The sequence below is a fragment of the Pseudorasbora parva genome, chromosome 2 (genome assembly GCF_024679245.1).
Source record: "Pseudorasbora parva isolate DD20220531a chromosome 2, ASM2467924v1, whole genome shotgun sequence".
Classification (NCBI taxonomy): Eukaryota; Metazoa; Chordata; class Actinopteri; order Cypriniformes; family Gobionidae; genus Pseudorasbora; species Pseudorasbora parva.
Window position 1 is genome coordinate 50162750 of NC_090173.1, and position 27206 is coordinate 50189955.

Here is a 27206-nt window from a genome sequence, read left to right on the forward strand (position 1 = left end):
GACAGGGGTCAGGCCACAGAGACAGAGGTCAGGCCACAGAGACAGGGGTCAGGCCACAGAGACAGGGGTCAGGCCACAGAGACAGAGGTCAGGCCACAGAGACAGAGGTCAGGCCACAGAGATAGGGGTCAGGCCACAGAGACAGAGGTCAGGCCACAGAGATAGGGGTCAGGCCACAGAGACAGAGGTCAGGCCACAGAGATGGGGGTCAGGCCACAGAGATTGGGGTCAGGCCACAGAGATAGGTGTCAGGCCACAGAGACAGGGGTCAGGCCACAGAGACAGGGGTCAGGCCACAGAGACAGGGGTCAGGCCACAGAGATAGGGGTCAGGCCACAGAGATAGGTGTCAGGCCACAGAGATAGGTGTCAGGCCACAGAGACAGGGGTCAGGCCACAGAGATAGAGGTCAGGCCACAGAGATAGAGGTCAGGCCACAGAGATAGGGGTCAGGCCACAGAGATAGGGGTCAGGCCACAGAGACAGAGGTCAGGCCACAGAGATAGGGGTCAGGCCACAGAGACAGGGGTCAGGCCACAGAGATAGGGGTCAGGCCACAGAGACAGAGGTCAGGCCACAGAGACAGAGGTCAGGCCACAGAGATAGGTGTCAGGCCACAGAGATAGGTGTCAGGCCACAGAGATAGGGGTCAGGCCACAGAGATAGGTGTCAGGCCACAGAGATAGGTGTCAGGCCACAGAGATAGAGGTCAGGCCACAGAGACAGGGGTCAGGCCACAGAGATAGAGGTCAGGCCACAGAGATAGAGGTCAGGCCACAGAGACAGGGGTCAGGCCACAGAGATAGAGGTCAGGCCACAGAGATAGAGGTCAGGCCACAGAGACAGGTGTCAGGCCACAGAGATAGAGGTCAGGCCACAGAGACAGGGGTCAGGCAGTGTTAGGGTTAGGGTTAGGGTTAGGGTTAGGGTTAGGGTTAGGCCACAGAGATAGGGGTCAGGCCACAGAGACAGAGGTCAGGCCACAGAGACAGAGGTCAGGCCACAGAGATAGGTGTCAGGCCACAGAGATAGGTGTCAGGCCACAGAGATAGGGGTCAGGCCACAGAGATAGGTGTCAGGCCACAGAGATAGGTGTCAGGCCACAGAGATAGAGGTCAGGCCACAGAGACAGGGGTCAGGCCACAGAGATAGAGGTCAGGCCACAGAGATAGAGGTCAGGCCACAGAGACAGGGGTCAGGCCACAGAGATAGAGGTCAGGCCACAGAGATAGAGGTCAGGCCACAGAGACAGGTGTCAGGCCACAGAGATAGAGGTCAGGCCACAGAGACAGGGGTCAGGCCACAGAGATAGGGGTCAGGCCACAGAGACAGGGGTCAGGCCACAGAGATAGGGGTCAGGCCACAGAGACAGAGGTCAGGCCACAGAGATAGGGGTCAGGCCACAGAGACAGAGGTCAGGCCACAGAGATAGGGGTCAGGCCACAGAGATTGGGGTCAGGCCACAGAGATAGGGGTCAAGAGGACCCAGAGATAGGGGTCAGGCCACAGAGATAGGGGTCAGGCCACAGAGATAGGGGTCAGGCCACAGAGATAGGGGTCAGGCCACCGAGATAGGGGTCAGGCCACAGAGATAGGGGTCAGGCCACAGAGATAGGGGTCAGGCCACAGAGATAGGGGTCAGGCCACAGAGATAGGGGTCAGGCCACAGAGACAGAGGTCAGGCCACAGAGATAGGGGTCAGGCCACAGAGACAGGGGTCAGGCCACAGAGACAGGGGTCAGGCCACAGAGACAGAGGTCAGGCCACAGAGATAGAGGTCAGGCCACAGAGATAGGTGTCAGGCCACAGAGATAGGTGTCAGGCCACAGAGATAGGGGTCAGGCCACAGAGATAGAGGTCAGGCTACAGAGATAGGTGTCAGGCCACAGAGATAGAGGTCAGGCCACAGAGATAGAGGTCAGGCCACAGAGATAGGTGTCAGGCCACAGAGACAGGGGTCAGGCCACAGAGATAGAGGTCAGGCCACAGAGATAGAGGTCAGGCCACAGAGACAGGGGTCAGGCCACAGAGATAGAGGTCAGGCCACAGAGATAGGGGTCAGGCCACAGAGACAGAGGTCAGGCCACAGAGATAGGTGTCAGGCCACAGAGATAGGTGTCAGGCCACAGAGACAGGGGTCAGGCCACAGAGACAGGGGTCAGGCCACAGAGATAGAGGTCAGGCCACAGAGATAGGGGTCAGGCCACAGAGATAGGTGTCAGGCCACAGAGATAGGTGTCAGGCCACAGAGATAGAGGTCAGGCCACAGAGATAGGGGTCAGGCCACAGAGACAGGGGTCAGGCCACAGAGACAGAGGTCAGGCCACAGAGACAGGGGTCAGGCCACAGAGACAGGGGTCAGGCCACAGAGACAGAGGTCAGGCCACAGAGACAGAGGTCAGGCCACAGAGATAGGGGTCAGGCCACAGAGACAGAGGTCAGGCCACAGAGATAGGGGTCAGGCCACAGAGACAGAGGTCAGGCCACAGAGATGGGGGTCAGGCCACAGAGATTGGGGTCAGGCCACAGAGATTGGGGTCAGACTGACTTTGTCAGACCGTCTCTGGAAAGCAAATTAGACACCATACAGCAGACATAGAGTCGAAATCATATTAAATAATAGTTAAATGTATTAATGATCACATACAACTGATTGTCAATAATTAATTATTTTGAAAGGGTAATAACTGATTATTTAATTAATGAATTTATTAAAAATCATTCAACAGGATAAGAGGCATATGATGAAGAGGCAAGGATGTCAGCCCACAACCCCTTGGTTGAACCACTGGAGTCACATGGACTATTTTAACAATGTGTTTGACTCCTGAAATCAGTGATCCATTGACAATGTCTTTATGTACTCACTATGTGCTCAAGATAACTCTGGGTTACCAGTTGGAGGTTGATTAAACTAGCTCTAACTCGTCATACAAACTCTTAAAAAAAAAGTGATATGGCTGCCTAACAAAAAACGTTAAATTCAAGTAAAATATCTTAACTCAAATAGTGTAAAAACAATAATTGTACATTAAAAGTTTTAGTGAAAAAACAGTTATTTCTTGTTTAAATTAAGATATTTTAATTTTATTACTTTAATTTTGTTTTTTTGCCATTGACGACCTTTATACCACGAGGTGTGTAAAGAAGGCAACCTCAATATGGACAAAGACTGACCAACCAAAGGCACAACATGAAAAAAAAAAACTTTTCCCCCCAGTTTTATTTCATTTTAAATTGTATTCAAAATTACAAGCAATACAAAAAATAAACAACAAAAACAAAAGCATGACCATGAGAACAATATTCCATAATAAAAAGCATTTAAGAAAAGTTTCATTTTTTGTTAAAGGGAAATTTCGTAAAAATATATTTTATATATAAAAAGTTCAACAATCATTTATTACAACTTTAAACTGTAATATGTGAATATTAAAAGTTCACATATCAGTTTATATTAAACATATAATAAAACATTAATCACATAATAAAACATTTAAAAAACAGTTTAAAAATAAGTAACAACTTATTATAATATGTAATATGACTTCAGCATATTCTGATTGAACAAATCATTACTCTTTGGCAACAGCAAAATAAAAAAATCTATTCTATCAGATAAAGTTTCAATTAACCCATAAGAGAACACACTGTTGTATTTCTCTAAGGGGTTGAAATGTAATTTGAGAGCGCGAGCCATGGTTTCTCTTCTATTAGGTATTGGTTTGTACTAGTAAAACATGTTTAATACTAATAATTTTCTGTCATGTATGATCTAGAGACCTCAATAAACTGTACTTTTAACCCAGCCGGATCTCACGAAAAATGCATATAAATAGTAATAGTAAATAGTAAAAAGTGTGCAATGTCGTGGAATGTATACGCCAAAACTCATTTTGGCGTGCATATGATACGCATTTTATGCCGTATTATACATATGAACCCCCCACCCCACTACCCTAAACCTACCCAAGAGAGCGTGTCATATATACGCCATAAAGTGCGTATCATATACATTCCACGACATTGCACACTCGTACTATTTATACGCATTTATGTGAGATCGGGTGAACATCACTTTAATTTTCACTGTCATGAGACTGGACCTCCTCCTTGCATCAGATGGGAACAGTAAGTCCATCTTATCGGAGGATAATTTTAGTTAAACGTGTCCCAAAAGGCATTCAGATTTTAAAAGTATTATAGTGTATTCCAGCCTTTAAATGATATAATAAGAAAGGTGCAGAGCAGGGTTGTACGATTAATCGAAATTAAGCCGCAATCGCGATTTGGCTTGTGTGATGATAGTGATAAATATATGTCCAGCATGTCAGTGAAGAGCTGCCCCGTCTGGTCTGAAAACACTATCTTTTTATTCAGCTACACAGCACTACCTTACATTAGGGATTTCCTGAAAACACCATTATATTCCTTCTCTCTGAAGCAAATGTATTTCTCCTCGAGGGCGCCCTCTGGCCTCCAGTATGAATGAAACATGAGTATGTTTAGTGCCCAGCACTGCTAACTCCATCCTATTTTTAGTTTAAAAAAAGAAAGAAAATAAAAAATAATACTTCTCAATCCTTGTTTTCCTAGGCTGGAAAACAAGGTCTCCTAGGTAATAGGCTGCCTGCATGTTAACAGGTAACCCTGCAGTTTTTTTGTAAAATAAGTTTATTCTTAAATACTCTATTTACTCTAATAAAGAAATACTTATTGTAATAGAAATGTGTATTATTGAATTATATATACTGTGTGTGTGTGTGTGTGTTTATTATATATATATATATATATATATATATATATATATATATATATATATATATATATATATATATATATATATATATATATATATATATATATATATACTCCTCTGACTTTCAACTGTTTTTACTTTCAGTAACCTTAATGCATGTAAATATTTCTATGAGCACTAAAAAAGTCAACACCATAAGACACAAACTAAAAATGTTTCACAGACATGTGACTAACAGAAATAGAATAATGTGTCCCTGAATGAAGGGAGGGTCAAAATTAAAAGTACCAGTCAGTATCTGGCGTGGCCACCAGCTGCTTGAAGTACTGCAGTACATCTCCTACTCATTGACTGGACCAGATTTGTTAATTCTTGCTGTGAGATGTTATCCCACTCTTCCAGCAAGGCACTTGCAAGTTCCTGGACATTTCTGGGGGGAATGGCCCTAGCCATCACCCTGCGACCCAACAGGACCCAGACATGCTCAATGGGATTGAGATCCGGGCTCGTCGCTGGCCATGGCAGAACACTGACATTGCTGTCATGCAGAAACTCACGCACAGAACGAGCAGTATGGCTGGTGGCATTATCCTGCTGGAGGATCATGTCCGGATGAGCGTGCATAAAGGGGACCACATGAGGGAGGAGGATGTCTTCCCTGTACCGCAAGGCATTGAGATTGCCTGTAATGACAACAAGCTCAGTCCGATGGTGACGTGATATACCGCCCCAGACCATGACGGACCCCCCACCTCCAAATCGATCCCGCTCCAGGGTACAGGCCTCGGTGTAACGCTCATTCCTTCGACGATAAACTTTGATGATCAGCTGTCCTTCTCGTCTCCCTGTAGCGCTGTCTTAGGCGTCTCACAGTGCGGACATGGCAATTTATTGCCCTAGCCACATCAGCAGTCCTCATGCCTCCCTGCAGCATGCCTAATGCTCGTTCACGCAGATGAGCAGGGACCCTGGGCATCTTTCTTTGGGTGTCGGAAGACAAGTCTCTTTAGTGTCCTGCGTTTTTAGAACTGTGACCTTAAACGCCTTCTCTCTGTAAGCTGTTAAGGTCTTAACGACCATTCCACAGGTGCATGTTCCTGATTATAACCATGATTATGGTTAATTTAACATGCATGGAAAACATTGTTTAAACCTTTACTATTTAGGACATTACTATTTGTAATGTTTTTGAAAGAAGTTTCTTCTGCTTCAAGCCTGCATTTAGTTGATCAAATATACAGATTTGTTTTAATATTGTGATTTATTATTACAACTTAAAATATTTGGTTTTCAATTTATTATACTTTAAATTGTCATTTATTTCTGTGATGCAAAGCTGTATTTTCAAGATGGTTTCTCCAGTCTTCAGTGATCATGATCCTTCAGAAATCATTCTCATATGAGGATTTATTATTGATATTATGATTTATTATGAGTGTTGGAATGAGTTCTGCTGCCTAATATATTTGATGAATAAAAGGTGCAAAATAACTGCATTTATTCAAAATAAAATAATATTTTAAAATAATATAAATCTCATTTACTATCAATTTGTATCACTTAACACATCCTTGAATAAAACTATTGATTTCAAAAAAAGAAAAATGACTGACCAGTAGTGTATATTGTAGTTTGAAACTATAAACATTTGCTTCTTTTTTTTTTACTTTTTATTCATCAAAGTATTATTAAAAAAAAGTATCACAGGTTATGAAAAAATATTAAGCAGCAGAACCGTTACCAACTTTGAAAATAAATCCTCATATTAGAATGATTTCTGAAGGATCATGATCACTGAAGGCTGGAGGAATGATGCTGAAAATACTTAGTCATATTATAAAAGTGCCCGCAAAGCAATAAAATTTACCCAGATTAATCACAATTACATATTTTTCCCAAATAGTGCAGCCCTAGTGCTGAGTCCCAAAACGACACCTATGATCTTTATGTCCCATCATTGATGGCAGCCCAGTACCATTTGTTAAGGTTTCTAAAAACCTGGTAGTCTTTGTTTTCTCGTATATATTGACAGGCACGACATGCATGCTCTAGGGGATAGTTAACAAGTTTTACTTCAAAGTGCTTTCGCCACTGAAAATACTTCTTATATTCTTCAGCATTCTTGTCCAATGCCAGCAGGTGTTCAGCCAGTTTCTGAGGGCTGGAGAAATCATTCACGTGGATGAAAGCATCTTCTGGTACAAACTTTTCATACATGTATCTTGGAGGCCCAAGAGCCACAGGCACTGATCCGAGTGTGAGGGGTTTGAACATCTTTTCTGTCACGTAGTCGTAATGATTTGCGGTGTTCTCAAATGACAGATAGAACTTACATCTGGTCAATGTTTCCTTGTATTCTGCATAACTTAATTTTTTTCCAAAATGGCCCCCAGCACCATAAATATCAATGTGCTTTTTTAGCTCATTATAGTATTTAACCCTTTCAAAATCCTCGTTCCAGTTGCTCACAATCCAGCAAACCAACTTGTCCTTTTTGTCCAGAACTGGAAATATCTCGTCCTCAGTATCTTCAGATTTCGGCACAACGTGTTCACGAAGAGGAATATCAGCATCCCGTCTGTAATTCAGTGTCACATTAAACAGGTTCTCCAGACCGTCGATTCGTCTCGTATTTCGTGGAGACTCAAAGTGCATCCATATCCATTTCTGGAAGAAAGGCCGTTGTTTTGTGGGTAAATTTGACATGTCGTTTTTAATGTTTCCGTGATTTATCAGTACTCCATGGGCCTTGCTGTAGAGCTCTCGATCTCCAGTTAAATGACAGCCGACTATATTAAAATTGGAACTGCAAGATTTTAGGTCGAAATTGTCTCCGAATGGCCAAAACCATATGAGCAGGATAGTGTCGTTTTCCAGAGGCTTCACTTTGGATGCTGTTACCTCGATTACATATAGTGATTCCTTATGGCGGCGTAATAATTCACAAAGGAAATATAAGTTTATTGCAAGAGAGAAAATAATCAGCAAATTTCTTGGTTGAAGTAAACCTTTTTGACCTGTAGAGAAAGAGAAATACAAATTATTAAAGACACTGTGGCATGTCTCATATATTATAAGTAATATTATATATTATATAAGTACTAGTGTTGTCAAAAATATCGATATTTCGATATGTATCGATACTGGAATATCTGAAACGATACGATTCTCAGTTTTTGCCATATCGATACCAGCTGCGCTCTCCTTCTCTGACTGTCAGCGAGTTGACACACACACCGGCATATTCTCACTCAGCCCGGTTAACCTCTGAGCACGGCGAACGCGCGTTCTGCTGGACTCTTTCCTCATGACAGTGTGTTAGTGTTAAGCCTAGTTCAGACTGCACGATTTTCAAACTCGTCGGGTCACTGCTCTATTCACACTGCATGACTATCTGGGGTATCATTCAGTCACTGCTGTGTTCACGCTGCACGACTGAACAAGGAAGAATCGCCGACAACTCTCTCTCTCTCCCGTGCGCAAACTACGTTTCCCAAACACACGTGCGATGTGACAAGTAAACAACGCGAGATCACACGTGCGTCAGACCGGAGTTCTCACGCGAGACTTGGAATTGTTATTAAAAATGATAAACTGCACAAAGTTTGCTTCAAATTGTATGTGTGCTGATTTGTGGAGAAAAAGAAAAAAGATTATGGCGGAAGAAATTGTTGGAGAGACAGAGGGAGACAGGATTTTGTTCTGCAAAAACAGTTTGAGGTAAATAAATAATTTTGTAATGTGCTGCTGCTGTGGCTGGATGTGCAAATGTTTGGCCTTTGTTTCTGTTTGATAGAATTGTAAATATATCTATTAAAATACTGATATTCTGCTCTATAACTCCTCCCTGAACGTCCTGCTGCCCTGTATCTCACTCTTTCATTGGCTGTCGGTCATCGCCGATGTAATTTTCAGTCAGAACGCTGTTCACACAGCAGGAGTTTGAATCGCAGACAGCTCCAGATATTTAGCATGCCAAATATCTCACCGGCGTCGGCGACTCGTCGGCGATTCTCTCTGATCGTGTCTTTGATTATTCACACTGCGTGATTGTCACTCGCGTGCACGAGCGCCGATTTGCCTGTGATCTCGGGCATTTGTCGGCGATTTCACAAAACCTGTCGGCGACTCAAAATCGGGGCAAAAATCGGGCCATGTGAACTAGGCTTTAGTGTGTGATCGGTCTGAATTTCGCGCGGGATTGCACATAAATTAATTCTACTAATGCCCGCAGATTTCGTGCTCACATCTGAAGCGCACACACAGCCTGCCGTAACAAAACCGCCTCTGACATGATACAAGTGCAAACATTTGCTTTTTTTCCAGCTTATTATTGGTCAAGTAAGTTAACTTACACTCAAAGAATGATCAGTGCACATCTGGAAGAGTATTAACGTAAACACAGTCGCAAACTGTTCTGGAAGAACGAGTAGCAGAAACAGTGTGTAGGATCCATGCGTCCGTTAGTCTTAAAGGGACCGCAGTCATTTGTTATTCAAACTACAAAAAGACAAACGATCAACTGCTCTTGACTGATCAACTTGTGTAACTTTAATAGTTTCATCTGTACGCTATTGAATTTTTTTTTTACAAAGAACATTATCCAATGTTGTTTTAAATGTAATTACTATGCATTTTTTTAATTCAGTTTCTTATCTGAATGTTAGCCCTACCTGAAAACATAAAGCAGTCTATTTAATTTGTATCTTCTATTCTATTGCATTTATTTGTGCTATTGTTTTTAATCTGTTTATTTGTTCTTATTTTATTACTGTTTACTCGTCTTTTTAAATTCAGTTTACCATTCGAAATCAAGCTTTCTTGTGCTGTGTGTAAGCTATTGCAACACAATTACCCCATTGTAAAAAATACATTGAGATACAAAAATTTGTGAGATAATTTTAATAGTAATTGATCAATAATTGTTCAAATCAAAACAATGCCCAACCCTAAGGAACATGCTGGCCACATGAATTTTTAGTAAAAAATAACCATGAATAATAACAAGTTCTGTCTGTTGTCATATTAAGCATCTTATCTTTTTTTTTTTTTTTTTTTTTTTTTTACTGTGGTATCGATTTAGTATCGATATATCGATATTTTAGTCTGGTATCGTATCGAAGTCATAATTTTAGTATCGTGACAACACTAATAAGTACTTATATTATAAGTTAGCTGGAAGTAAGCTGTGCGCATTACAGCAATGGGCACAGCTTACTTCCTTCGTTGAGTGTGGTTTCCAACTCTGAGACAACTCCTTTATTTATTGCTTATAAAGCTAATTACTTTGAATTATAAAAGCATTAGCTTTGTTTCAACCCATCTGTTTTTAATGCAAATTTTGGTTAAACACATAAATAGCACTGGATAAACATGTCAAGATGTGCATAAATTAAAAATAATTTTGTATTTGATAAGACGATGGAATAAATGCCTTGATACAACTTTTCCTACAGAGGATGTGATTGGATAACTGGTCTAACCAGCCTTATTTCATTAATATTTTATTATCTACAAGTTCAGTTTAAAAATATATATATTGTATGTATACTTACTATGATTAAATATATACGTACTTAATGAATATAATATAATGCAAAATGTGTTGTACACTCCAAGTGTGCATTCGATGCACTTTTTCACAAGGGAAGGCTTCTGCCTATCTTTTGATATCTATGTGACATTGTAAAAAATAGTTGAGGTCCCAAATTTACATACTCTAAAAGATAATGTGTTGAATCAACAACAACAAATTCACTCAACAGTTTGCATCATTTTGTTTACTAGGTTATGACAACTTTGAGTGAATTTACGTTCAACCAACAAGTTAAATCGAGTTAGAGGAACTTCATTTGTAGCATAAGCAAACATTTATTTTCTCCAACAACCAGAGTTGTAGCCCTGGAACCACATAATCTTAAATACTTAAGTTCAAATCAACAGTAATAGCACAAGCTAACATAACTTATTTAACATGTATATTTAATAGGGGTGTAACAGATCGCAGTTGATCCGTACGGATCACGACCCACGGCTCGGCAGGCACATGAGCCGCATATTTATTGTGCATTTTATTTAAACCTGCAGATTAATCGTTGTAATTGTTTATAATTGTAAAATAACTGTTTAGCGATCGCAGAGTAAAATACTCTTTTTAAGTAATTTTGTTCCTTTAAACTCAATGCCGAGCTTCAGTGAAACTACACAGCATGTCTTCACGTGAACAGAGCATGTTATGGCTAGCGAAGAACTTCATAGGGCTGGGCATTGATAGGAATTTCACAATTCGATTCCATTTCGTTTCTTGAGGCTTCAATTTCGATTCGATATTGATTTATTGTCTTCGATATTGATTCATTAATAAGTAAATACATAAGTAATTAAGTACCTGAGTATATTTTTAAATAATGTGTGCAGTAATATCAATGCAAAACAAATTGACCCCAGCATGTTTCCTGTCATGGTTTATTTAGCAGAATAAATTGTACAATATTGTACATGTGTTGAATACGAACCACACCTTATTAAAGCTACACTGTGTAACTTTTTTAGTTTATTCTTAGCTAAAAACACTTAGTTCTTTCCAAAATAATGAAGCATTCTCGTGAGTTTATAATATGCCATTGAAAATACATATGGGTGAGGGGTTCGAATGCCGGTCGCCATGTTGCTCCTCCATCTTGAAAGTACATTAGCCAAAGAGGGACATACCCGTAAATTCAAGCTTCGCCTTTCACGTTTTAACACTCAATGCCACCGTGTCAAATGTGAAGAGGGGATTCATTGCCATGTTAATCTTGGACTAAATCGGCCACCGTAGGAGTTAAAACGAAATCAGAATTGAGAGAAACAGAAACTAATATTCACTGGATGGTCATATACCTTTACACCGCTAGATGAGGGAAAATATCACACAGAGCAACTTTAACACTAAAGCGCATGCAACTGTAAGTAGTAGAAAGTATATTTCTTTCTTCCTATACTTCAAGTTATAAAAGAAATGTAAACAGAAGCACAAAATGTGCATACTCATAAAACAAAGTGCATTGATATTATAACATTACAAAGTGTTTCCCACAGATTCGAAAGCATTTAACTGTATAGTGAAGTGAAGCTGCTGTCTGTCCACTTAAAGGGGTACTTCAGCGCTGGAAAGATTAATCTGTATTTAAACTGGGTCATTAATGTAGTAGAAATATGAAATTATTTTTGAATTTGGTGCCTTTTAGACTGAGAAAAGACAGAAAATGTATTTTTGTCTCATGGGGATGAAAGACTACAATTCCCAGAATGCTTCACTGCTCTGTGAGGCCATTCCCAAAGCCACCGCTACTGGATTACAGAGACTGAGTTCCTACAATTAAATACTGAACGTGTGTGTTCAATATAACGATCGAGTCGCCGCGTGAGTCCCACAGCGCTAACTCAGATTAGGAGTCAGATTACATTTAACGTCATAAATGAGCTGATGAGCTCGTGATGAGAGCTGAGGTAATCGCGATCACACTCGCGGCATACATTCACAACGCGAGTTCAGTCTGGCGCGTTTTCAGTTCATGCCTTTGGAAGCTTAACTTTCATAGAAATTAATTTTAAAGTTAAAAGACTTACATTGCTTAGCATCCATTTAAATGAATGCCTGCAGCTGCGAGCTGTGCTGTGAGTGTGATCTCCATCCCCCATGTGCGGGTGTAAAACATGCGGAAATGGCTCCCTCTGCTGGCTGTAGTCTTTAGCCTCTGGACAAACATTCCAAAGATGACGCAAATATCGTCAATTTGCATCACGGGAGGAATTTTTCCAGAAATAAAATGCATTAATCTCTTGTCTCAGCGGGATATGAGGGGGGAAAGCACAATCATTTGATTATACTCCAGGGTTTCTACTGATACAAAGCCATATGCTAATCGCTGAAGTAACCCTTTAAGCCATTCAAATGTATTGAGAGCGCTGGTTTGTTTTACAACTATTGAGAGCGGCGTGATCTACGCAATCGCGCACGTTGCCGCGAGATGAACGCATGACGCCAACACGGCCGGTATTGATTCTGTTGCGCAATAACCCAGAACAACTAAGCAGCTGATCCAAAATGAGCCCAAACATCGGCTTTTAACGTTAGTGGTGCAGGCTTGAACGGAGAGCATCTGCTGTTTTGGTAAAGCGCATCTTGTACAGCGCTGAACGCTCTCATTAGAGTGTTGCCCACAGTGCCGCCACTGGCCGGTGGGCTGAATCGATTCATAGGATTTGATGAATCGATATTGAGTTGAGAAACAAATAATTGCAATGCATTGATGAATCGATATTTTTACCCAGCCCTTCAAAAGCCTCCTGCATCATTCAGATGGCATGGATGAGAGCATTTTGGCTTCCCCATAAAATATAATAATGATGGAAGAATGGTGGTGGACAAAACTGTAAAAGCTAGGCATAGACTTCAATGGCGTGAAGTCAATTAGGCTCAGACTGAGCTTGAGGACGTAGATGTGACGTGAGCCTCCTGTCTGACAGCTGTAGGTCTTCTAGTAGTTGTGGAAAGTGAAATCTGAATCCCGTTGTTTAAATGTTTTGTCCCGTTGCTTTTGGCTCACTATGGGCTTCTCCCCATTCTTCCCCCTTGACTTTATCAGACTTTATGTCTCCACGTCCCCCCGACTGCCTCATAGACAGTAAAAGATTGTTTCTGAGCGTCTCCTCAGGTCTATACGGTAATTTCTCAACTGTGCGAAAGAGTCGCGTTGGTTATGATGCAATCGTTAGCCTATTTTTACAAAAAAAGCTTCTACGGGGCGATAGTGTAAGATACAAGGTAATGGAGTCTTTTATACATTGTCGTGTTTCTTTAGAAGTAAACAATGGACAAATGGAGACTTTAAACGCCTCAGATGTAAAGTTATTCACTGTCAAAGTGAATCAAAAATGAATGGGAGTCAATGGGATGCTAACAGCAGGTGATGGTTTGGTTAGCAATGGCCGCCCCTATGGGTGGAACGCTTTCAGAGTGCTAGATTATTCTCTCGTGTGGGACGAGAAAGCCATATGAAAGTGGCAATACAGGAGCATGGCTACGTGCATCTGAAACGATACCTGCTGACGCCCGTTTTATACTCCGTTTGCAGAGCGTATTTCTTTTCCGGACCCATGTTAACGGATTACATTAGAGTCAATTTTTTGCTGTGCTGCACGCGTTGAATTACAGTTTTTCTCAATTGTTTACACACAAATTCTGGTACTTGAGTCACAATGACCACAGCATGTAACTTATTCATCAACGCCCTGAACCAATTCTGCTAAACCACAAGCACAGTTCCTGCTTTACAGTCAAATTGCAGTTCTAAAACATACTTTTTCAAAACACTACACACAATTCTCTGCTTTTGGCACAATTTTCATGCAGAAAATATCTTGTTTTCACAAGGAACACACTGCCATTCAGATATGCACACTGACTCATCACAAGGGCAAACACCTGTCAGTTTTACAATTAGCAATCAGAGCTTTAGCATAAAAGGGCAACAGAACAGAACAGAAGAGAGCATGCAGCATAGATATTTTTTTTTTACTGTAACTGTATACAGTAAATTCTTCTGTTGTTTTGTATGTAGTGTATGTGCAACTTTGTGTTGGTTGGGAATGGGATGTACACTGTGTACATAGTTTTTGCAGGAAAAATTTAATAAAATTTTACCGTGTATTTGTGTGTTCTGAGTATAAAAACAATATTCTCAAATATTTTACAACACACTTATGTTTGTACTGTCTGTAGTAAGTGTAACACTGAACCAAAAAAAGGCCTAAGTCATTATGATGAATGGAGATGTGTTTTACATTCATCATAGTGTTTCACATTGAGTACATCAGTGTTCAGCTGGTTCTTATAAATGTCTATACTTATGATGGTTTGTGTGTCATTTGAAAACAAAATCCCATTTTGAGAAGAAATAACCTTGTTTTGAATGTAAAGTTTCATTTTGCAGGAGAATTGAGGGGTTTTGCCCATAGTGTGTTTTTTTGGGATTTGTGTGTAGAGTTCTGAGAATATGAGGCATGCTTTCAGAAAATGTGTGTAAACAATTGAGAAAAACTGTAAAGTGACAGCGCATTTAAAAAAGCATGTATTGATGTGATAATCAAGTAATTTCCCCCACAGATGCATATAATGTAAAGTCTACTCAGTTTCAAAGTCAAGACATGGCTTTTTGCCTTGGGTAAAGCAAGGAAAATGGCATTTAGGTAAACAGGAGGAATAATGGGGAGCAAAATGAAAAGAAAGAAGAGTTTTCTTTAAAAATTTAAGAAAAGAAGAGAGTCGCCTGTTTTTGTCTATTGGAAGTTCTGAGAATGTTGAAATCCTAATCTTTAAAAAAATTAAAAAATAAAAATAAAAAGGTCATTATATACTCAGGCCCATTTTCACATCTAAAGTTGTTTTTCACGTTACACGTGTTTTCATGTAATACAGGTCACAAAAAATTAGCATATTGTGATAAAGTTCATTATTTTCCATAATGTAATGATAAAAATTAAACTTTCATATATGTTAGATTCATTGCACACCAACTGAAATATTTCAGGTCTTTGAAATATTACAATATTTTAATACTGATGATTTTGGCATACAGCTCATGAAAACCCAAAATTCCTGTCTCAAAATATTAACATATCATGAAAAGGTAAGGGCGCAGAAAATAAATGAGCCAATTTCTCCCACTGAAGGTCAGACAATGCATGCGTGTTTTTTTGGTTGTTTGTTTTTTGTGGACTTTGTATGCTTCCGTTCCGTCTTTAAGGTTCAGCTCAGCCTTTTAAAATGTTATTTGAGGTTATATACCGTTTTCTGGATTTAAAGGAACAGGTGAAATAAAGATACAAAATATTTCTTGCACTTTTTAATTTTTCCACTGGTGGCACTTTATTTTGGCCTGTTTGTGTTTCTGGATGATATTGCTTATGATTTTTTACCAGTGAAATTTGAAGCACATAGAGAGCACTGTTGAATATTATATAAATTTAGTTAGTTAGCTAGTTAGTTAGTTAGAGACTATACATGTGAATGAACATAAAATTATGTTATGAGATTTCTGTTTTGTTTTTTAACCAGGAGGTGTGTTCATTGATTGTTACTGGTTATCTCAGTTCAGCAGAAAAAGCACTTTAGTTGCTACTAATGTTGACATTTTCAGTGCAGATATAGAGATGAAGGTATTTTTTCATTCATCATATTTTTGCCAGATATGGTTACTGGTTGAATTTAGATATTTTGTACCAAAGCAACTTAAACAGAACAACCTCAAAATGAGATACATTTTGTGAAGGGTTATGTTTGCTTTAACAATATGAAAATGTGTTTTTATCTATATGAGAACATATTATATTTTGTTCAATAAAGACTTTTTTTTTTTTTTTAAATCGACACTAATATCTTTCGTCTGGCAAAAAAAAAAAAAAAAAAAAAATCAATTCATGATTTTAGGTATATAATTCTCCAGACCTCAGCTGGTGAGGAGGGTTCATTTACTGGACCCCAAGCTATTTAAGTTGAAGACCCCTGGTGTATTCTGACACCTTTCTATCAGAACCAGCACTAACTTCTTAAGCAATTTGATCTCCTGTATCTCATCTGTTTGATCAGACCACACAGGCCAGACTTTGATCCCCACGTGCATCAATGAGCCATGACCCTGTGGCAGGTTCACTGCTGTTCCTTCCTTAGACCACTTTTGATAGATACTGACCACTGCAGACCAGGAACACCTAGGGCTGGTCAATAAATTGATTTTATCGATTAACTCAAGTGTGTTGTTTACGTTGACTTGTGTGAATAAAAACAGGTTCTCTTTAACATCCGCTGACGCTTCCCTCTGGGCTCCAGTAATGGCTTATCCCTCCCCCGCGTGTTTGCCATAGAGATATACAAACAAGGACAGTGCCTTACAGCATACAGTGTCATTCGTAATTGGTTCGGTTTTTCGCAGAACAATTAACACTACCCAAGTTTGAAGTTTGAACGGAACCGCGCTACCCTGGGCACTCATTTGAGCTGCGCGGACAACGAACGCAGCGCGTGCTCATACACGGCCCGATCTAGTGACAGACCCGATTTCCAGTGCTGGTGATCCAGTGAGAAACCCCTTAATTTCACCACAGAATTAATGACATCGAGATCTAATGGGAGCGTTCAGCGCAGAATTCTCAGTTATAAACCACAGATATCAGATCAAACAGAGCTGACAACATGAGCGAAGGTCAGGGGTTTCAGTCACAAATCTCCAAGATTTACTGTAGTAACACCACATGGATTTAATGTTGTTGTCATTATTTATCTCAGGGTTCATACCACCTTTTATGAATGAAATTCAAGCACTTTCCAAGGGCTTCACACTTACTTCCAGCACTTCAAAGCTCTAAATATCCAATATATGTTATTTTAATGTGATAAAAAACAAATCTTTCTTTAAATTGTGACTAAATTACACAGAAAACAAGTAAAGAGCTCCTTTAATAATCACTGAAGCTGTCGACTAGCTGAGACTATTGAAGAACAATGGTAAACAATATTTAATAAGACCATAATATTTAAATTTTTCCTATACTTTTTTTGCACATTACTGTTGTTAATAAAAGTTAATTTTATCTGCATATCAATTCATAAACCTTTTATATACTGTATATTGCAAAAGATATGGTGCCCATTTATACTGTGGATTAGTCTGGGTTTATTCGCATGCTGAAAGTTTTGGACCCCAAGAAGGCGCTACCAAGCCGCAAATATTTAACCTATATAAAATAAAGCTAAAACTTGTTTTGAATAATTTCTTTGTAATCTGCAGATTGATTTTAAGTAGGAGAAAGGTTGCAAAATGTTTATTAGGCAGAGGGATAACAGTTTTAAAGCTCTATCAGGGAAGGTAACAAGTGCATAACAATAACTAAAATGATAATCTGTTCAAAAGATTATTATTTATCTGTTCTTTTATTGGAAATCGGTGTAATATGTGTTCTGGATCAGCAGTAGGCTATAGGTTACAAAAAAATATAATGTCCACCGATACAATAAAACAGGTTTATTTCAGTTGTTACGGGCAGTTCATAAACTGCTAAAAGACACTATCTCAAAAGCACGAAGGGAAATAACAACGAAATGAAATAGCTAAATGTATTCGACTAGGCTACTTGAAGTTTGCTTCTCCTAACATTGCACGTGAATGACTGCATTCATCAAGGACAATTGTAGCATAGGACAATTGCACAAAACGTGCAAATAATAACAATAAACTGTTCTGAAACGATGAATAGTTTTGCCATAAACTCGCGCCGAAATTATTTAACTTTTTGAGATAATCCGTTAAACATGCTGAGTAACAAATGTGCGTGAACTAAAATTCTCAGTTTCACGTCTGGGAAACTCATGAATATTCATGTTAGCCCCGCACACTGAAACCGAAAAGCTCAGAAACCGAAAACCTCGTAACAGGTGTTATTTATAATTAACATAACGTCCATTAATAGTCAAACTTTGGAGAAGGAATTACTCTACAAACTGTTTCGGTCACTGTAAAGATAGTCATGTTCCACTCACAAACCATCTCCTTGTATGTGACATCATTTCTAAAATTATGACATTTTATGGTGTAAATATCATACTAACATTACAAGTAAACATTATAAAATAAAATCCACAACATGGACCTTTAAAAACCTATAAGTGATCTACCTGGCTCAGCTGGACCTACTCTAATTAAGGTGAAAAGAATAAACCTAATGTGTAAGATTAATTCTCAAACTACCAACAACTGTCTAACTATTATTTTATACATTCATATGAATAAGAAAGTAAAAACAACATGCAAACTTACTTGACATGGTTCTGTTGAGGAATCAGTGACCCAGTAGAGAATATGCACACCGAAGACCATCAGTTTCCATTAACGTTAGCTGTCTGAGAGAATGAAGAAACCATTATTCAATTATAAAAACAAGAAGTAAACAACACCGCAAAGATTTAGCAGTACACGCCCTTATCTTGAGATTTCGAAACACTATAACGTTAACTTACTTACAGTATGCAAAACCAGTGCATGTATTGTAATGTTTCTTTGGCATTGAGTGTCTCTATAACCCGAACCTACATTTCCTTGTTTTGTAATGCCATCTTATTTTATTTTTTTCTCCTGTGAATGGGTAATTTCGGGGTTATAGCGTAAGTTGAATAACAAAATGCACTGAACAGCTAAAGTACGTTAACAGGAAACGAACGGACCTCTAAGGTACCACATAAAAGCACAACCTGTAACATCAATGATTAAAAGTAATATCTAGATTAATAGATACAATTGATTAAGTTGTACATATTGCTTATATAAAAGAAGGAATATGTTTTATATTATATAATATTAATCAAACCTTTCCGTCAAACTGTTGTTGTGCTGAATTCTGACTTCCTGCAGAAGCTGAACCGCACTTATACTGCCTTCAGGTCCTCTCGGACATAGATATAATATACGTAGACACCCCATAGACTTACGCTGCCTATTGGAGCGGACGTATCAGCGCGGCGCCATCTTGGATGGGTCCCCAATGCGCCGCCCCCCACATTTATTTCTACTGAGGAAGATGTATTCTCAACTACAATGATCATAACTCCCCGAGTTTTTACCGGATTTTCACACGGTTTGGTTTGTTACAAACTGCAGAGACTTAGTTATGATACAGGACGCTGTCACACATTGAAAAAGTCTGCTTTCATGTAGAAAGACTTTGTATTACGAGCTTTAACTAAGACATATGGTAGACTTTGACATTGATAAATGTATAAATGAATGAATTTTATATTTTAATAAAGAAACCAGTTTGATTGTTCATTTGAATTTATTTCTCTCACACACTCACACAGGCATATTGATAAATGTTTATGAATTTTATATTTTAATAAAGAAACAAGTTTGATTGTTCACTTAGATTTATTTATCTCTCTCTCTCTCTCTCTCTCTCTCTCTCTCTCTCTCTCTCTCTCTCTCTCTCTCTCTCACACACACACACACACACACACACACACACACACACACACACACACACACACACACACACACTCACTCACCTTCTGTAACACATACAAGCTCCCATATATACTGTAGGACTACCAGCTCAGAATTATTTCTTTTTTAAAGGCCTAAAGTAAATGTTATAATTCCAGGTCATTCCGGCATCTTACATTACCCTGTCAGGCTTGCAACTGGGACTGGGGAGCTAAAATCCTTTAAAAATAACTATTTTGCACAGCTTCTTGCACTCTGTAACTCCAGGGTAATTAATTTTGCGATGTGTTGCAGCCTTACTTTGTGAAATAGGCCTACAGACACCACAAATAACACAAGCATGAAATGATAATGATGTAAAAATTGTAAAATAACCTAAATTATTGTTCAATCTTACTTGTGAAATGTAATCCCATGCGATCTGGTATCAATATTGCGTTATTGCAACCGTAAGCTGCATTAAATACAGGCATAATTGCTCGCTCTCCATTGACTCTGAATGTTGAGTGGAGAGACCCAACCAATATGGCGGCGACGCTGGATCACGCTCCAGCACATCATGGGGCGTCTACGTATATGATGTCTATGCTCTCGGAATTATCGTAAATACGAGTTTCCTAGGTAAAAACTGCACATGAACGCTCTCACATTTTGAAACTTGATTGGAATGATTTCGTAATCACGACTTTAGAAGTCGGAATTATCAAATTTCCGATGGCACGTGAAGAAAGCGTTATTTCTCTCTTTTTACTTACTACATTTCTTCCAAAAGCGCCGAAGTGATGTCTTCACTTTTTAGGCCAAAACGCGGAAGATAGTTAGTATTTTAACACTTCCGGTTCCCTCGCTCTAAAGTCTATGGGGGCGTCTCAATCAGCTCCCTAGTTCAGTTGTCAGGGCACTGATCAGGGAGTCAGCCCATTGACTTATGTCCTGATCAGCGCCCTGACTAGTGAGCTAGGGAGCTGATTGAGACGCAGGGTATGGGTTTTTGCTAAATCGTCTGAAATAAGGTCTGTGGTTTACAAAGCCTCTAAATATTTTCACGTTTGATCTGTGACATAAAACACACTAGTTATAACCTGCTTGTTAATTTTTTTAAAAACTGTATTGTCTTAAAACGGTGGTTGCTAACAAGTTGCTAAAAGGGACTTTGGCCGGGACTTTAGACGTCATCGTGACAAACAGGAAATCTCGCCAGCCCGCGTTTTATTTTTTACTTGCGTATTCTGTAAGTAAATGTTTTATAAAAAAATAAAAAAATAAAAAAAAAAAAAAAAAAAATCTAGCCCGCGTTTCAGCTTCACGTTCTTAGAAGTTTACCTTTCAAAACTGAAAGTTAACATAATTAACTTTGATATTAAGGTAACCGATAAAAAACAAAAAAAAGAGGCAAATTTTGAACTTTTGCAGTACAATAGACTTGAATGTTTAAGTTATTTTAACTTAAATTATGTTAAACTGACTTAAAAAAATTAGTTACATCTTGTATAAGTTATAAAAACAAGTTTAACATTGCTTAACTTATTTTGATGAGTTAAAACAATGTAAAAACATATGTTGTCATAACTTATTGAACATATAATTTTTTACAGTGTATACCCCTATAAAGCCTATTTGCTTGTTCATGGTTATAATATTGCATTAAATATCAGTGAAATATTATATATTCAGTATTAAATGTGAAATTGCAAAGTTGATAGCTGTAATCAGCATCCAGAATTAAAATTAAACATTAGCTTTATTAAACAACACAATGTATTGAAAAACCTACAGTGTTCCCAGTTTACATCTATATATGTTTCGTCCAAAAGCATTAATCCGTTTGATCGGAGGTTATACAGTTCTGCTCATAAGTTTACACACTCCTTGCAGAAGGAATCCGTTAAGAGGCTGTAAACTTTTTGAATTGGATGATCGATGTTGAGTTTTCCTCAGTGTGAGAGGGCTTTCAAAATCAGTGACTGTTGAAAATGGTTCAAATATGCAGAAGATGCTGAAAAACCAAAGAATGACTTTGAGGATTTTTCTTAGGGAGAGTGCTCCGTTTAACTGCTCAGGACAAACAAGGGACTCATGAACAACTATCTCAAAACATAAAAACTGTCGTTATAACCCAGGCAAAGAGCCATGTTGGGTACATATTTGTACACTAAGGACCAATTGTGGACCTTTAAATGAGTTTTGTACCTCTAGGAACAAAATTGTACCTGCTCTGTACCTATTTTTCTGACAGTGGAAGTACTATCTGAAAGTATCATTTTTGTACCTTTCTTTGAGATGCATTCTGATATTTCCTGTGTTCATATTTCAGTATTATTTCCAGTGTTCTGATCTCCGTTTCTGTTTTTTTTTTTAAACCACTTGTTGTTACAGAAGACTGAACTTGAGCACGTTCTGCAAAAGGGAGAAACAGTTGTCTTACTGTTTTGTCTGTCATGTATGGATAAAACTTGTGCTTAGACATTTATGGTTACACAAGATAAAGGTTTAAAGTGTAATATCAGAGGATGGAGGAACAACAGGATCTTTGTATATTTTTGTGTTTGACAAACTCACACTTGTTTGTACATTTTTGACTGACTTCTTTGAGTAAGAACCCATTTTTCCTGCTACTACAATACAAGTGCAGTTTTCTCATAATCTACATTATTACTAGCATCTTGCATATTATGCAAGGGGTAGGCTAGTAAACCTATGAGGAGAAAACTGTTGGAAAGTGCGATGTAAACAATGTAAATCTCTGCTTACAGTCACAGTTTGAAAAAAACATTAGGAGTAAATAAATAATAGGCTATTTTTCCCCTTTAAGTTCTTTCAATTTGGTCTGCTCACCTTTATGTCGGTAAATATGTCAAACACATACAATATGAAGGACGGAGGATACTTCTGACTGAGGTAAAAAATAAATTTCCTCTTACTTTATAGGCATGCCACCAGTTTCTTTACTTGCTGTTTCCTGATGGGGGCGCTGTGTGACACTAAACAGTTCTGTATCCTTCAACCTTTCAATGACTAAAAATTAGTTAACAAGACGGCTATCATAGTGTATTATTTCTTTTTAAACAAACGTGAAAATGGTATGAAAAATATCCCTGGGTCATTTTTTGGCTGGTCAGCAGTTGTAATTTGTCAGGATGTAATTTTCTAGAGTGATCAGTCACTTGAATCAAGCAAAGAAGTCAGCATTTGTAACTCAGCAACTGCCTTTGAGATGAATGGCATTGGCAGTGGTAATGGTTTTCTTTGTCAAGATAACATACTCCATGTAAATTGAAAAAAACTGATGTAAATCGTCCTATAAGAAACACCCAGCTTGTATCTTATGCAGATTTACTTTCATAAGACAACATTTTTACATTTTTTCTAAAAAGGCGGTAACTAAGGGTGTGTTCACACTTATAGTTCCGTGTGCTTGGGTTGTTTGTTTGTGTTTTCAGCGAGCTGCGGTCCATTATCGAGAAAGCTCGTAACAAGGTTAAAAAGGCCTACTACGTCGTCTGCCGAGGATTCGTTAACTGGACAGAGATATTCCCGTCTGCAGAGTGAAAAGAGGGGGGAGGGGGGGGGGACCATGCGGTTAACGTATTCAGTTTAGTGGGTACTTACTTTTTTAAGTTAAATCAACAAAAACATTTTACAGTGTAGGCATGAATTAAAAATTAAAACTTTTATGGATAAATGTATGTAACTGACATTTGGAGAGAAAAGTTTCCTGATGATATATCATTAAAGTAACCGTTCAGGCTCAAGGTAATCACGTAGGCCTATTGATTTTTGATTAATTTCTAGGAATGTATCCAAGGACAGTGTGACGGTTACTGACTGACCATGAATTTACATAAGTTTGCAACTGTTTGCACCAGAGTGCACAAACAAATCTTCATATTGGAAATTAAATGGCTCGCTCTTGTGGCATTTAGCAGTTAAATCTGAAATTAAACGATTGATTAAGAATTTTTGGGACACAGGTAGAAAAGAGAAATCCTATGGTACTAATTGGTAACTTCTCAAAGTTGAGGCAGGTAAATTCCCTAGACAGTGTGGAGCTAAAATAGCCCAATTAAAGGCAGCAGAAGAAGAACGACTAATTGTTCAAATTTCTTCAATTATCAGTTACCACCAAGTAAAGTTTCGGAGGAGGATCAATTACAACTTAGGAACTATCAGTTTAAACTTGATGAGCTGTACCGCCAAAAGGCTGAAGGAGCTTTTATTAGGTCAAGGAAAAGATGGATAGAGGAGGGAGAGCAGAACTCTGCATATTTTACATTTAGAAAAGCAAAGATCTAAAAACAACACAATTCATCAGCTGAACATTAATGGAACAATTACTGATGATGCCAAAACCATCTCCAAATTCTGCTCTGACTTCTACACACATCTCAAACTCCAATGCAAATACTGCTACTCAATTTAATGACTCTGTTAGCAATGCAAAAGTGATAGAAAACTCCGACCGGCTTTACTGTGATAGTCCGTTCACTGAAGAGGTTGCGAAGTCCATTGCTCTTCTTAAAAACAACAACTCTCCGGGCACAGATGGTTTGGTGGCAGAATTTTATAAATAATTTTCTGATTTATTGGCTCCTTTTAGCTACATTAGCTACACTTTCATTGTACATTTTGAGAGAGGTACTCTTCCTCCGAGTCTCACTCAAGGCCTTATTACTTTAATTCCAAAACCTAAAAAAAGATATTTTCTCTATTGAAAACTGGAGCGCAATATGTCTGTTAAATAATGAAAATTGTGGCTTTACTACTGGCCAGAAGGATTAAAGTTGTGCTAGATGATATAATAGATGAGACACAGTCTGGCTTTATGAAGAACAGGCATATCTCCAATAATCTCAGACTTGTTTTAGATATTTTAGATTACTCAGATTTAATCATAGATGATTCATATAATCTCCTCGTAGACTTCTACAAAGCCTTTGACTCAATTGAGCATGAATTCATATTTCTATCGCTTAAAGTTCACTTTAAAATGAACATTCTGTCATCCTTTAGTCACCCTCATGTTGTTTCAAACCTGAATGAATTTCTTTCTTCAGCTGAACACAAGCGAAGATATTTTGAAGAATGTCAGTAACCAAATTAGCCTAGAAATCTATAGACGAACCCTAGCGGCAGCAAATCTAATCTGCCCGCGAGTGTCGTCTAGCAACTCTCAATACCCATCTGAGCTGTAATCGCCCAACTCTTGCCGGGCCAATCACATCGTGTATTAAGTCAGTGGGCGGGGCCATAATGACGACGGCCGAGTTGCGTTTGCGTTCTTCTAGTAAACACAGAAACTGGCGAACGGCGGCGGTCTTTCGAATCAGCTTTGACCGCGACTCTGGAAGACTTGGAGTTAAGCTTTTCTCTGAGAAAAGAACAAAGAACGGCACTGAAGTCATTCTTAAAAAGGGAAGATGTGTTCAAAGTTTTGCCGACCGGATACGGCGAAAGTTTAATCTGTCAATTAGCTTCGCATCAGCTTCTTCGTTGCTCTGGTTGGTTGTAGCGATATCCTATTGCCTGCAGAGGGAGTTTGAAAGACAACCGTTTATCTGCCCCTCGGATTGAGTCCTGTCAATGGTGAGTTTCCAGACCAAACATCTTGATGTGGGTCTGGCTTGTCAGGCTAACCAAATAGTTTACTGGAGCCATTGACTTCCGGAAGTCAATGACGCCAGTTAACTATTTGTTTACTGACATTCTTCAGAATATCTTCCATTGTGAGTGTATACTCACTGTCAATAAACTCACTTGAGCGTGAGTAAAGGATGACAGAATTTTCATTTTAAAGTGACCTATCCCTTTAAAACATTTGGCTTTGGCGATATATTCGGCAATGCTGTCAAGGCTCTGTTTTCCAATTATAAATAGCTCTATCAAAATGAAAAATGGCACAACACCTAGATTTTGGCTTAAATGTGGTATCCTTCAATCATGCCCAATCGGCCCTTATCTTTTTTTTAACTTTGTACCCAAATTCTTGCCTTGCGTGCTTTGAAAGGTATAGAGGGCAGTCATCATCAATCAGTTAGCTGATGATACTACCATTTGTTTTTTTATACGCCAGTCAGGTGCCTATTGCCCTGCAAGTTATTAATAATTTCTCTAAAGAATGTAAAGTTTGTACATAAATGTCAATTGTTACCTGTTAAAAATTGTAATTACCACAGCATTTGTAATATATCTGTCCAAAATGAAGTAACCTATATTTAGGCTTAGTTATCTGCAAAGATCAAAAGAACAGAATTATCTCAAATTTTCCCCCAATTATTAAAAAAACACAAACAAAACTGAATAAGTGGTTGCAAAGAGACTTGACTGACGAGTCTTGCTCTCAAAAGCAGAGGGCCTATCTCGACTGACTTATGCAGCACTCTCTTTTCATGTAAGACTTGTAAGGATATTGACCGAATACTTCACTACTCTAAATAATACCTTTAAAATGAAATGGGCCAGAAACTTCCTAAAAAATCCTGTGTCAATTTGGAACTTTATTCCCCATTACTTTTTTTTCTAAGTTTGGTGGTTTAAACTTTATTTTGTGCTGCAACTACAATGTAGACAAACTTCCTGAAAAAGTCTCATTATTTCACAAACAAGTTCCATTAGCATGGTCCCTTATATACAAACACAATTTGTCACCCCATAAATACATACTATGGAATAGTAGAGACATATTATATACAAATAAATCTGTTTTCTTCTCTAATTGGGTTGAGAAATTGTTTTTGTGATGCACTTTTACAAGCTGATTGTATGGAAATATGTGTTGGCAGTGCCTGCACACAACCATCCTATAATGATAAAAATCCATCCAGTGTTTTTTTTTTTTTATCTCCTTGTTTTCCTTTAAATGTTTTCTCCTGTCTCAACTCGAGCCGTTCGACCCCTCCCACGACTGTTGATTGACAAGCAGCGCTTCAACTGAGCGAGCTCTGTCATAGTCCGCCATTGTTGATACGGTGGAGCAGAATGGTGTCTCAGCGATTGTGGTGTTCTGATCTTGGTTGTAATAATGAACACAGCAGTCATTCTGATGTTCTTAAATCCGAACCGCTGAAGACGCAGTGGCTGAGTTTTGTTTTCGCCAATGCTTTTTATGTCTGCGCGAACCATTTCTCACCAGACTGCTTTATAACCGAGGGTCACTAAAGCAGGTTTTGCTAAGAAGCTGCTCCTGAATAAAGGATTCAGATCTGTAATGTTCCTGCTGCCCCTCCAGAAGAAGTGAGTGTAGTTTGAAATGCTTGCACGCTGCACAATGAATGCGGCTATAGTGGGTAAGTTACATTACGGCATGCTTTCTATGTATGATATTCTCAATATAATTCATAATCCCACGTTTATAATGAACAACATGTTATGGTTATTGTGTAATTACAAACTGTGTACGCTGGTTTTAAAGTTAAC

The 27206-nt window shown here is 38.7% G+C and overlaps 1 protein-coding gene across 4 annotated transcripts; it reads right to left on the bottom strand.

Moving 5' to 3' along the window:
• Positions 1-5744: 5744 nt before the first annotated feature.
• Positions 5745-20620, bottom strand: LOC137046265 (4-galactosyl-N-acetylglucosaminide 3-alpha-L-fucosyltransferase 9-like). Of its 4 annotated transcripts, none has more exons than XM_067423414.1 (3): positions 20549-20620; positions 18615-18697; positions 5745-7775 (listed from the first exon to the last, which is right to left on the bottom strand). In XM_067423414.1, the coding sequence occupies exons 2-3, from the start codon at positions 18619-18621 to the stop codon at positions 6703-6705; spliced, it is 1080 nt and encodes a 359-aa protein (XP_067279515.1). In that variant the 5' UTR covers positions 18622-18697; positions 20549-20620; the 3' UTR covers positions 5745-6702. The 4 variants fall into 4 exon arrangements, with proteins under 4 accessions (XP_067279515.1, XP_067279523.1, XP_067279508.1 ...); XM_067423422.1 differs by lacking the exon at positions 20549-20620 and adding an exon at positions 20191-20516; XM_067423407.1 differs by lacking the exon at positions 20549-20620 and adding an exon at positions 19162-19504.
• Positions 20621-27206: the final 6586 nt, after the last annotated feature.